At 52.9% G+C, this 12,259-nt stretch overlaps 1 protein-coding gene across 1 annotated transcript; it reads left to right on the top strand.

The window, feature by feature from the left end:
* Positions 1–179: 179 nt before the first annotated feature.
* On the top strand, positions 180–12,045 carry DNAAF8 (dynein axonemal assembly factor 8). The gene is given in 11 exon segments (XM_081257022.1): positions 180–396; positions 2,330–2,471; positions 2,956–3,084; positions 5,218–5,724; positions 7,312–7,429; positions 8,830–8,971; positions 9,852–9,980; positions 10,433–10,520; positions 10,522–10,550; positions 11,359–11,494; positions 11,496–12,045. Coding segments are annotated over 10 exon segments (1,533 nt in total). The 5' UTR covers positions 180–396; positions 2,330–2,363; the 3' UTR covers positions 11,643–12,045.
* Positions 12,046–12,259: the final 214 nt, after the last annotated feature.

Genomic DNA, 12,259 nt, shown 5'->3' with positions numbered 1-12,259 from the left:
ATTCCGCACCCGGACCTTCCGGTCAGCTCGCCCGGCTCGCTGTGTGACGTCGGCAGCAGCCAATGAGCAGGGGATATTCGCCCTACCCCGTCCCTCCGCTAGCCAGGGAAACCAATCGTGTTTCAGGAGAGACAGGACGCGCCAAGTCCCGAAAGAAGAGCGGGGGGTGGGAAGGAGTTGGCAGTGCCCTAATGTAAGACTGCTGAGCGGGGATTCCGAAGGCAGCGACAGCCTCAGTAATTGCGCTGCGGCCCGAAGGGGAGAACACGACCGGAGGGACGCGCTGGAGCCTGTTTATATCCCTGTCTGGACCGCGCCAGGCGGGGAGGCTGAGGCCGAGGTGAACGGCCTCGGGCTTGCCGCAGCTGCGGAGATAAATGTTGGGAGTTGGACGGGGTGAGGGCTGGGGAAACGAGCTGGGGATCGGTGGGAGGACGCACGATGGGTTTCCTGTTTCCGACCTTTAGAATTTAAAAGCCTGACCCAGAAAGAAAAAAAAAAAAAAAGCCTGACCCAAGAGGACTTTGGCGTCTAGTTGTCATAACAACCGGCTGACCGGCGGCAGGAGGGGCTGGGGGTCGGAGCATTGGGCGGGGCTCACGGGCTGCAGCCAAGAAACGGACGTGGGGGGCTTCCCTGGTGGCGCAGTGGTTGAGAGTCCGCCTGCCGATGCAGGGGATGCGGGTTCGTGCCCCGGTCTGGAAAGATTCCCCCATGCCGCGGAGTGGCTAGGCCCGTGAGCCATGGCCGCTGAGCCTGCGCGTCCGGAGCCTGTGCTCCGCAACAGGAGAGGGCACAACAGTGAGAGGCCCGCGTACCGCAAAATAATAATAATAATAAATTAATTAATTAAAAAAAAAGAAACGGACGTGGAGGCAGTCAGAATTCGGAGGGAGCTGCTGTTCCGTGCAGCGTTTAGCGTAAACCTCGTCTGCTGGGTGAGCCAAGCTCCTCAACTTGGCATTCAGGACCCTTCACGATCTTGTCCGTTTGCACCGTATATTTCAGCAACTGAAAACTTCTTCCCCCACATGTTGGGCACTTTTCACTCCTCTGAGCTCTTACGTGCTCTTCCCCGCAGCCTGTAATGCCTTTTCCTCCCCTATTGCCTTGTCCTCCTGGAGAACTTAGGGTCTCTGGTAGTCCCCTTCACCCGGGTGATCCTGTTGCCCTCTGATCTGCTCTGCAGCCGGAGAACATCCCGTGATGTATATACCAGATATGTCCCCACTCTGCTGTTCCCAGGTCAGGTGCACCAAGCTCCTGCCCCACTCCTGTGAGCACAGAAGAAGAAGCCCCCACTCACCTGCTGCTTTCCTGATGGGAACCAGGGCTGGGGCAGGAGTGTTCTTTTCCCATTTTATGGTTACAGAGGGCTCTCAGGCTGCAAGTACTCTCCAGACACTGGCTCTGAAGTACCATCACCCCACATTTCTAAGCCCCCTTGACCCCTGAGGGACTGGGCCTTCTGTTAGACTCTGGGACGTGTTGCCTAAGTGCCTGGGTATAAGGGGTTAATTTGAGTGTCAACTCCAAAAAAAGTGTCCGCGGGACCCCAAAATGTCTCTAGTCTGTTACTTTGTAAGGGGGCAGTAAAGAGTAGTGGGGCTTGGGGCTTCCCTGGTGGCGCAGTGGTTGAGAGTCCGCCTGCCGATGCAGGGGACACGGGTTCGTGCCCAGGTCTGGGAAGATCCCACATGCCGCGGAGCGGCTAGGCCCGTGAGCCACGGCCTCTGAGCCTGCTCGTCCGGAGCCTGTGCTCCACAACAGGAGAGGCCACAACAGTGAGAGGCCCACGTACCGCAAAAAAAAAAAAAAAAAAAAAGAGTAGTGGGGCTTGAAATCCCCTCTGACTTTGATACAAATTCTGTCTTTGTCTTTACTAACGATATAATCTCTCTGAGCCTATAAAATGTAGATAATAATAGTGTCTGCTGTATGGGATATACATAGTTTACAAATATCTGTATGTCATACACATGTATCATTCTGTATATCATCCATATACCTACACATCAAGTACATATTATATATCAATAGATATATCTATATATTATCATAAAATATCCTTATGTACATACATCTGCAGGCTCCATACTGCACTACACACACATACACACTTGCACACGCACACACACACAATGCAGGGCACAGTGCCTGGCCCTCAGTAACAGGAACCTGCAGACTAGAAGGAAGAAGGGGTGGGTGGTCTGCCAATCCGTTTTCATACCCCAAGGCAAGGGATGGTATATGTTTTGAAAAGGCAGCCCCCTGAGCTCTTGACCCTTTGCTCCTGGACCCTCTCACCTCACTCCATGTCCTCTGCAAGGTTCCTTGGATGATGGCACGCTGAGAAGCATCCCATGGCATCCCATGACAAAGATGTGGGGCCCTTACTGCCCAATCCCTGGGACGCCATCCTTGAGGCCGTCAAGGAGCAGCTCCCATCTCTGGACTCAGATTCCTCCTCGGTAAGCAAGCACCTTCTTCCTACATCTTCCTAGGCCCCCAATGCACTTTCTTCCCGTGACAAACATCATGCTGACCAAGGACCGCTTTGGAGCTTATCAGCTCAATGTCATGTAAGTGAAGCGCCAGGGTTCCCTGTTGCAGAGGACAGGGAGGCCCAGACTCTGCTCTTTCAGCTGTCACCTCACTGCTCTCTTCATTCAGTGCCAGGCACTAAGTGAGCACCTGCTGTACGCAAAGTCTCAGGGGTGGCAGGTACGTGCAGAACTGGGCGCCCTGGGTCTCACCTTCACCAGGTGGTGCTGCCAAGCCCGTTTCTAAGTCAGCGGCAGGAACCAGCCATGGCGAGTCCCTTCGGAAGAGAACTGGTCTTCCCAGACAGCTGGAGAGCAGCGGGGCAGGGAGGGTGGGTGGAAGCTGAGGCACACTTGGCCCTCCCTGCCTGCTGCCACATAATCCAGAGAACGAACTCTCATTTGTCCACAGTCAAACTGCGAGGAAGAGGAGCTGTTCATCTTCCAGCGAAATCAAACCGCCCTGATTCCAGACTTGTCAGAAGAACTGGCCGAAGACCCTGACGGGGCCTGGGTCACTTCCTCTGGGTCTCCTCCTGAGGTCTGTGGAATGCAGGATCCAGGGATCCATGAAGCCAGGACCCTTTAAGCACAATAGGGTGTGGGTGCGGGTCTGGGTGTCCATGGCCCTCACTGGACTCTAACAGCAATGTGGGTCTAAAGAGGTTAAAGCCCCTGGTATAGCATCTCTGCACACCCAAGCCTTTCTCCAGGTATAACCCAAGGAGTTTAGACACCAAATATCTAATGGCCTTGTGCACATCATGATCCCAGGAGCCCAGAACACTTAGAGCTGGGGGTGGGGACTAGATTTTCTATCTGATTTTGCCCCCTGCTCTTCCCTTTGGCCCCTCACTACACGCACACGCACACACGCGCGCACACACACACACCTCCCAGCTGTCCTATTTCCACCTGAGCTGTCTGACCATTGTCACAATTTGTTGTCATAAATGCCTCCCTTAACCCAGCTGGCTTCAGCACTATCTGGCTTCTCACAGAATCCTGCCCTCCCTAAACATTTGTTGATTGAATAAGGGCAACAGTGGGGATTCAGAGGTAAGAGGTGCCCCTCGCTGGGGAGGTAAGATGAATACAGAAAACAATTAGCAAATGCCACAGAACGCTCAGTAATTAAGTATCGTAGTTGCGGTCATTGCCAAATGTCAGAGGGAATTTTCCATCCTCTTGTCTCCCCATTTCCCAGGGTCCCAGGTAAGACCAAGAACTCTTAAATCTAAAGTTAATGGCTTGATGCTTAGTTAAAGCAGTGGAAGGAGATTTTATTCCGTAACTACTGACAGCAGGGGAAAGAGCTGAGCTCCGTCTGATTTGTGCAGAGGTGACGGGTGTTTCAAAGGAAGACTGAGGGAGGGGGTGAGGAGGGCTCAGTGGAGTCAGAAAAGTGAAAAATCACAAAGAGCCAGTCAGTGAAGCTGCAATTAGGCCAGGTGTGTCTGCTACCTGGCAGGTGTGGGAGGCAGGAGCCTATCCTCCCACAGAGAAGGGAGGCAGAGGCCCTGTCCTTCCTGATGAGTACATTTCAAGGGAATGGCTCTCAGGTCAGTGACAGATGCTTCTGGGTTGTAAGAGACACATATTCACAATTATAAGACCTTTTTAGTAAGTGCTCTAAGAAAGGGAGGTCAGGGGCCTATCATCAGGTGTTGGCTAGAACAAATAATAAATTCTGGCAGCATGGAGCTTTCTCAGGCAGGCATTTTAATGGGGCGCTGGGGTAATCCTAGGGGCACAGGCTTACGCTGCCAGAAGCCATGCTGGAGTTTGGTATTTGGACGGAGTGGGTACATGCCGAGACTCTGCAGTTCTGAGTGCAAGCACTGACACAGGGTCATCTTACAGAGCCAGGGCGTGTCCCGTCCCAGCACCATGACAGAAATCACCCACGCCCTCAGCCATGCCTAGAAATATATCTGAAATAACCTCAAACAGGAGAATTGCCAGGGCTGCCAAGTCCCCTGATTAGTTCAGTTGGAACCATGTCCATGTCACTTTATTTTGTGTTTTCTTCATCTCTACACTTACCTCGGCAACTCTTCTGGACAATTATTTTTTAACCTGGGATGGGAAAGTCTGTACCAACTCACAGGGGTTGAGGCCGTGGGCTCACTCTGGAGACAAAGGGGCCTGGGTCTCATCTTGTCCACTTCTTAACTGCTGTGTGCCTGTTCACAATGGCCAAAAGGGGGGAACAACCTGAGTATCCATCAACAGACAGAGTGGTTAAACACAGGAGGACCATCCATACAACAGAATATTATTCATCCATGAAAAGGAATGCAGTTGTAACACATGCCGCAACATGGGTGAACCCTGGAAACACTAAGCTAAATGGAAGGACACAAGAGACGAATACTGTGTGATTCCGCGCCTATGAAATAGGCGAACCCATAGAGACAAGAAGTAGATGAGCGTTTACCAGGGGCTGGGGGTGGGGAGGTACAGAGTTTGTGTTCAGGGTGATGAAAAAGCTTTGTAAATAGACAGTGGTGACGGCTGCACAACATTATGAATATACTCAATGCCACTGAACTGTACACTTAAAAATGGTTCACATGGCAGATTTTATGTTCTATACACATCTTACCGCACACAAAAACTCCCCGAGGTATGTTTTGAGGCTGCTAACCGAGGACGCTTGTTTCCCCGGTAGCCAGCTGTAGTGCCTGTGGAATCCGCCGGGGAACCCTGGGGAGAGTGGAACGCTGGGCCCCAGGCCCAGGAGTCAGCCTCTCTGGAAGGAAGGGCCCCTGGCAGGCCTTTGCAGAGCTGTGATGAGAGCAGCTCTCTTCTCAGGATGCCTGTGGAGACCCCCACGTGGCAGGATGACGATGGGGGCACAGCCTTCAACACCAGTACATCACAGAGTCCTTGCCAGGGGCCACAGGGAGAGGCCACTCTGTCCCCTCAGGAAGCAGGCCTGCAGACAGAGCCCCCAGGTGCTGCCTCATGGGCCCAGGAGGGCTCAGACTCTACAAACCACAGAGCCCTCCGGAGGGAGAGAAGGAAGATGATCGAGAAAGACATACTTCACAAAGTCACCTGGGATGCCCAGGACCCAGCCTGCCAAGACCTGAGTGGAGTGAAGGAGATGCCCTGTGATGCTGCAGAAACGCTGCCGGAGGGGCCCCAGCGGGGACTGACCTTGCTCTCCCTCCAGGTAGGCGTCCCCCTAGCCCAGCCTTCCCCGGGGCGATGGTCCTCCCCAGGCCAACTCGAGGGCTGGCCCACTACACCTGTCTTAGTCTCTTTGGGCCACGGTAACAAAAATCCCATAGACTCGGGGGCTTAAACAACAGAAATTCATTTTTCACACTCTGGAGGCTGGAAGTCCAAGGTCAAGGCTCCATCACATTTGGTGTCTGGTGAGAGCATGCTTCCTGGTTCATTTGTAAGGGGTGAGGGAGCTCTCTGGGGTCTCCTTTTTAAGGGCACTAATCCCATTCATGAGAGTTCCACCCTCATGACCTAATCACCTCCAAATACCATCACATTGGGGGTTAGGATTTCAACACATGAATTTGGAGGGACAAAGAGATTCAGTCTATAGCAACAACCTTAGGCCCATGGCACCAGGCCCATCATCAGGCAGGCAGTCCTACCTATCTGACAGACCATCCTCAGAGTTAAAGTGAACAAGGAAGAGCAAGGAGACCCCAGCCTTCTTTAAAAAAAGAAAAAATAATACTAATCCCAAGCATGATCATGAAGATATAGAGATAGGTAAGATTTGACAAAGCGTAATCTCAAATCAAGCCCTTGTTCTCATACAAACGGTGAGCCCCTGTATTTAGCTCATTAACGAGGGAACCAGCAGGATGACAAAGCCAGTTCAAAGAGATTATGAGAAACTGGGATTTTGTACATGGTGGGGTGGGGAGGGGGGAAGGAACGCAGAGATTAAATTGCTACATTAAGTACAACAGGTCAGCACCTACAGGGCAACAGAACTGGTACCTTTGGGGTTAGCTGCTCCAATGGACGGAAAAGAAAACCGTCACACTTCTCAGTTTTACGAAGCTGTCAAACAGGTGAGCCCTGGTCAACTGTGCACACCAACCCTCCCCTAGAAAGATGGGCTCCTTGGAAGATGCTCCCGCATGACACTAAAACATCACAAAACTCTTTTATGCCTTATTTGACAAATTTTCTTAACAACTTAGAGAAAACTGGCATCAAGGTGTACATGGAGGTCACTTTCACCAATTCCATCCTATCAATTCCATTCTTTCCTTGAACCCCTTTATCTTCATTCCCCTATGGGGCTACAAGGAGCTGCAAGGCCATATACAAGACACAGTAATTCCTGATTAACGTCCTCCCCCCTCATCATACCACCGCCTCCACATCCCTCTTCCAAGCCCTCCAGTCCTATCACCTGCCTGGAACAATCTGTTTCTTAAAAGAGCAAAACGTTTTAACCTCCCAACATTCTAAACCTGCATGAACCTAAATAGTTTTAATATGACACTGAGTTTCCTCCAAGTCAGACAACGTCTTTGTGCCAGAAATAAAAGTATTGCGTAGGAAGGTAGGTGGCCTCACCAGCCTTCACGGAGGGAGTTCATTCTGCAACCCACACGGGGTGGGTGAGTGGGGGTGGGTGAGCGAGCTGCCTCATCTCAGCCCTGGTTTCTGCCCAAGACATCCCAGAACTGCCTGTGTGGGTCACGGCAGCTGTGAAATCTGGCGCTCCTGTCCCTGGAACCCCACAGCAGCCTCATAATCACCACTTTACTTATTTCAGCAACTTGAAGAGTGGGATTTGTATCAAGTCCTTCAAAGTCTGACAGGGCGAGAAGAGGACCCGGGAGATGGCGCTTCTGGAGCCACGTGGTGGGCAGCGGACCGCCTCCAGGGCCGAGGTCTGACCTTGAACGCCGGGGCCCAAGTGCATACCCACAAGTGGCTCCTTCCAGGGCCTCCCAATAAAATAGGGCAACGGGCTGGGCACAGTCAGCCCAGCAGCTCGCCACATCTGCTGCGCCTCTCTGCTGCTCAGCCCTCGCCGTCCTGCACACCCAGGATGCAAGATTTTATCCACCCATCCATTCACTCACTGACAGTCGTTCATTCATCCATTATATATGTGACGGCCTGCTACGTTCCCAGGGTGGACCAGGCCTTGGGGATATGAGAGGAAGCCCTTCAGACAGGGTCCCTGCCTTTTCTTCCCCCCCACCTCCTCAGACCTGCGTCTCTTTCTTTCTGGGACAAAAGTAATCCTGCATTTGGTACCCCTTCAGCCCGCTCCTAAACAGAATCCTGTTTCCACTGCCTCCACGTTTACCAAACAAAGCCAGGGATGACTCCTTCATTGCACTTGTGGCCTCACTCTGGGCAGTTTCGTAAAAAAGTTCCCTGTCCCCTCCCGGCCACTCTGGCCCACAAAGGTGAGTGGAGGCAGGTCTGAGGCAAAGGAACTGTGAGGGTTCTGGCCTCCAGTTCCAGAGCAAAGGCTCCTTTGTGGCCAAGGGCCCCTGGTGCTATTTTAAAAAGGGTTTTGTTTGGAATTTAACCCCTTAGAGCAGGATATGGAGAAACTCACTCTCCTACAAGTTGGGGCAGGGCCGGGGGCTGTTGTTGGTGCCCCCTTTTGGCGGGCAAGGTGGCGGAATCTGTTCTCCATTTAAAGGCACCTAAGCCTTTGATTAAGCTATTCATTCCACTTCTAAAGTCTGTCCTAAACACACCCTCACAGATGTTCATTGCAACATTGTTCATACTTGTGAAAAACTGGAAGCAAACCACATTCAATATTCAGTAGGAGTCTAGCTAATCAGTCTACCAGAGAATTCTCTGCAGCTCAACAAATGGAATCTATCATCTATCTATCTATTCATTTCTCTCAACACAGAAAAATGTAAAATATATTCAGTTAAAAAAAAAAAATCTGTAGAGGATGATCCCGTTGCTACTTTAAAAAAAAAAAAGAAAAGCAAATACGCAGAACTGTTATTGATGGTTCCCTCTGACAAGTGGGACCGGAGTGAGAACGGGGACTACACTGTTAACAGGACGTCACCTCTGCTTCCCGGGCTCACACACAGCTCCCTGCTCAAGAAGACAGCACCCCTCGCGCTGCTGAGCTGGAGGGGGCAACACAAAAGCTGTGAGCGGCAGAGGGTGGGCTGGGCCTCCACTGGCCCCCAGCACTTCTCCGAGCACAAGCCCAGGCATGTCCACACAAGGGGTCCTGAGGCTCAGGCTGCTGTGAGTCAAAGGGGACTGCGTCCCCACTAAGCTGCCTCCCCCCTCCCCACAGACCACGCCAAGCCGAGCACCCAGGACAGGCTCATGGAACAACTCACCCTCCTGTGTGCCACGCAGTCCAGAGCCTTTTCCTCTGCCTGGAGGGTGCCTTCTGACATGCCCCAGGACGTCAAGCCGCAGGAGGCCGGAAGCAGGTAGGACCACGCATGGCCCCTGTCCTCTCTAGAACTGGCTTCTCTCAGCATTTATTGGGCCTTGATTTATGGGTGGGGCACTTGATGTGTATTTCTCTTTCATCTCAAGAAAATGATCAGGTAGGTGTTACCATTACCCCCATTTTACAAACAGGGAAACTGAGGCTCAGAGAGGTTGCCTTGCCCAGGACATAAGTGGCAGAGCTGGGACTCAAGCCCCAAAGCACCTGCTCTTTCCCTACCCCATGGGAATCCTCCTTTCACCATCCACAAGGCCTCCCCAGAGGAGGACCCTGCCCCTCTGGCCACCATTGATTGGGCCAGCCCTGGGCATCTGACCCCAGCCAGGCCAGCTGTGGTGAGAAAGGCTGAAGCTGGAGTGTGGGGTAGGCAGAGGTAGGGACAGGGCCCTGGGGTCCGTTAAGGCCCAGCTGTACCCTGACTCTTCCCACACTCTGGTTGTCCACCCTTTTTAGGAATCTGAAAGCCAGTAATTCCCTTTCTCGCCCGAACTAGTTGGAGTGGGCGTCTGTCCCTGACAACCCAAGTGTCCAGTAGAAAGGACACTGCACTTTCCAGTCAGTGGCCACTGGCTACGTGTGGCTAGTGCAGCTGAGGAGCTGAATTTCTAATTTAATTTTAATTAGCTTAAATGTAAATTTAAATAGCTACTTCTGGCAAGTGTCTGCCGTACTGGAAAGTGCAGATACAAAACATTTAATCATCATGGCAAGTTCTATTGGACAGCGCTGGCCTACATCTTGAGGGCTGTTCTCAGGACCTGCCTCAGTGTCCTGCACGGGGGCACCCAGCTGGTGGTGCACAGGTCACACAGTGGTTACCGGGAAGTGACTCAGCCACCCCGCTCCTCTCACCCCAGATGCACTTCCAGGGAGCTGGGCTTCCAGGCGCTGGCCATGGACACACAGCTAAGGAGCCCAGCAGGGCCTCCCACCATCTTCATTGACCTGCGGCCGACAAAGCCATCAGACCAGGGGCCCTCGGAAAGGTACAGGGAGCAGTGACAGCCCTGCCACAAACCTGCTGCTTTGGGTTGCCACGTTGGCCTTAGGAGGAAGGGGGACTTGGACAGGCAGGTCCTGGGGGCACTGCTCACTGGAGAAGTGCTTTTAGCCAAGAACTGAGCCTGGCCCACAGTCCCACTGGGTCCCAGCAGCAGGCTCTCCCCGCAGGTTGGGAGGAAGCTGGGGCCAAGGATTATCTTTTCCTGGTGGAGTCCTAAGCAGACTTAGCCTAGGCTGGGGTACCTGGCCCTGGCTGCGTCCCTCCACCACTTGCAGTGGCCCTTTGGTTTCAGCTGGCTGGCCTTTGGCCGGCCTGCCCATCCTCCTGCCCTGGGTCACCAGGGAGACCTGGGTGCTCCAAGCCCCTAGTGGGAACCACGCCTGGCTGGAGTGGGCTGGTTATGTCCAGAGGAACCCACCTTGCCTCTCCCCGCAGCTGCAGCTCCCGCTCCCGCTCCCACTCCAGCTGCAGCTCCAGCTCCTCTGACAGCGAGGAGGAGGGGGAAGAGGAGGCAGCAGCTCGGTGAGACCAGCAGGGCCCCAGCCAGGCTACGGTAACCACAGGGGAACCCCGGGGGGGCTCCCGCAGCCTGAGATGCTCACCTGGGCCTCAGCAGCAAGCCCCTGCCCGCAGGTTAACATCGGTGCTTTCAGCTGTCTGGCACCCACAGGGCTAGCACAGGAGGGTGTGAGCGGGTCTGGGGGGCGGGTCTGGGAGGCGGGCAGGGTAGCCCAGCAACGCCTGGCCTGGCCTGTTCTCCAGACATCCCCAAGGATGCTTAGCTCGGTCTTGAGAAGGGATTACGTTTTCTTCCTGAAAAATTGCCGCCCAACTTGATTTGTTCCCTACTAGTGATGGCAATGAAAGTGAAGGGGTGGAATAAAGTGGTGGCTGTCAGCCAGAAAGAAAAGGCTTGAGTCAGTTAAGTGAAATGTCAAATTCAGGGAAGGTTCAGGTCTCTGACATGTGGAGGCCACCCCGTGGTTGTGGGGTGAATTTGCATTATATGCTCTGGCGGTCTCCATCGTTTTTGGAATTACAGAGCCTGAAGATCCTATCCTTTGGGAACGTCAGAGTCTAAAGCGGCATTTCCCCAGTGTGGCGTGTAGCTAGGCATTATTAGGATTAAAGAGGGAAAACAAACTTGGGTTGAGAAGTGTCACACAGGTTTCCTCCCAGAAGCCTTTAACATGCTGACGCGCGAGGGCTGGAAGGCCGCAATCCTGACCTTCCAGTGTCTTGAGAACCAGGCACACGTTCCGGAAGCACTCTGCTTTTCCTCTGTGTCCTGTTTCGGTGGCAAAGCATTGGGAGGTTGGCTCCACTGGGTGCTGATGCAGGTTGCTTCTCTTGTGTCACAGGGACTGCACGGGGAAGAGTCAGCTCCTCCAACAGCTCTGGGCCTTTCGGAAGGCATCGGCTCAGCCCAAGCTGCCAGCTGGCAAGGGTCCCAGAAGGCAGAAGGCTCAGGCCCCTGGAGATACGGCTGGATCCAGCCCCGGGGGGGAAGCAACATGTAACACTCTGGGCTGAGAGACAGAGTGCCCAGGCCAGACCCCCAGGAGGAAGTCCCAGGGCCCTGGGGGACCCTCTTGGGCCAGGGACAGCCAGGGAGGCCCTGGTGCCTCCTCTGGGCCAATTGTAGATGCCTCCGGTAACGGATCTGAAAAGGTGAATAATCTGAGGCGAATAAATGGATAATCTGACTTTCCATCGACCCCCGAGGCCCTGGTGGTCCCCTCGCTCTCCCGTCTCCATCAGAATGTGCCTTTGCAGCACAGGGACCCTCCAACTGAGGATCTGCTGCCAGCCCTCTGCTAGAATTCAGTCAGAACTTCTTCATGCACCGAGAGCAAAGATGCCAGGGCAAACTTGTACGTGTAGCGTGACAAATCATGTGGCCCCAAATCCTCTGAAAGTGGACCAGAAGGAAACACCGTGAAGACAACAGTTTTGTTCTGACAGTGGGACTACGAGGCTTTTTCACCTTTTTCCATTTCTGTGTTTTTTTCTCTTTAATGTGCATCTATTATTATTATTTCTTTTTAACTCCAAAATTTAAGTAAAACTCCTTTAGAGAATTTCAGGATTGAAAAGGTCTTGAAAAATTTAGCTTCATTTTCTGAGTCCTGGATGTTTGCTCTTTTGTGTTCCTAAATTTACACACACACACACACACACACACACACACACACAGACCAAATGGACTTTTTGATAGAGGGCCAGATTGAAATTTGCTTTTTTTTTTCTTCAACCAAGACA

The sequence above is a fragment of the Mesoplodon bidens genome (assembly GCF_964165515.1).
Source record: "Mesoplodon bidens genome assembly, chromosome: 15".
Lineage (NCBI taxonomy): Eukaryota > Metazoa > Chordata > Mammalia > Artiodactyla > Ziphiidae > Mesoplodon > Mesoplodon bidens.
This window is presented reverse-complemented; position numbering and strand designations above follow the sequence as displayed.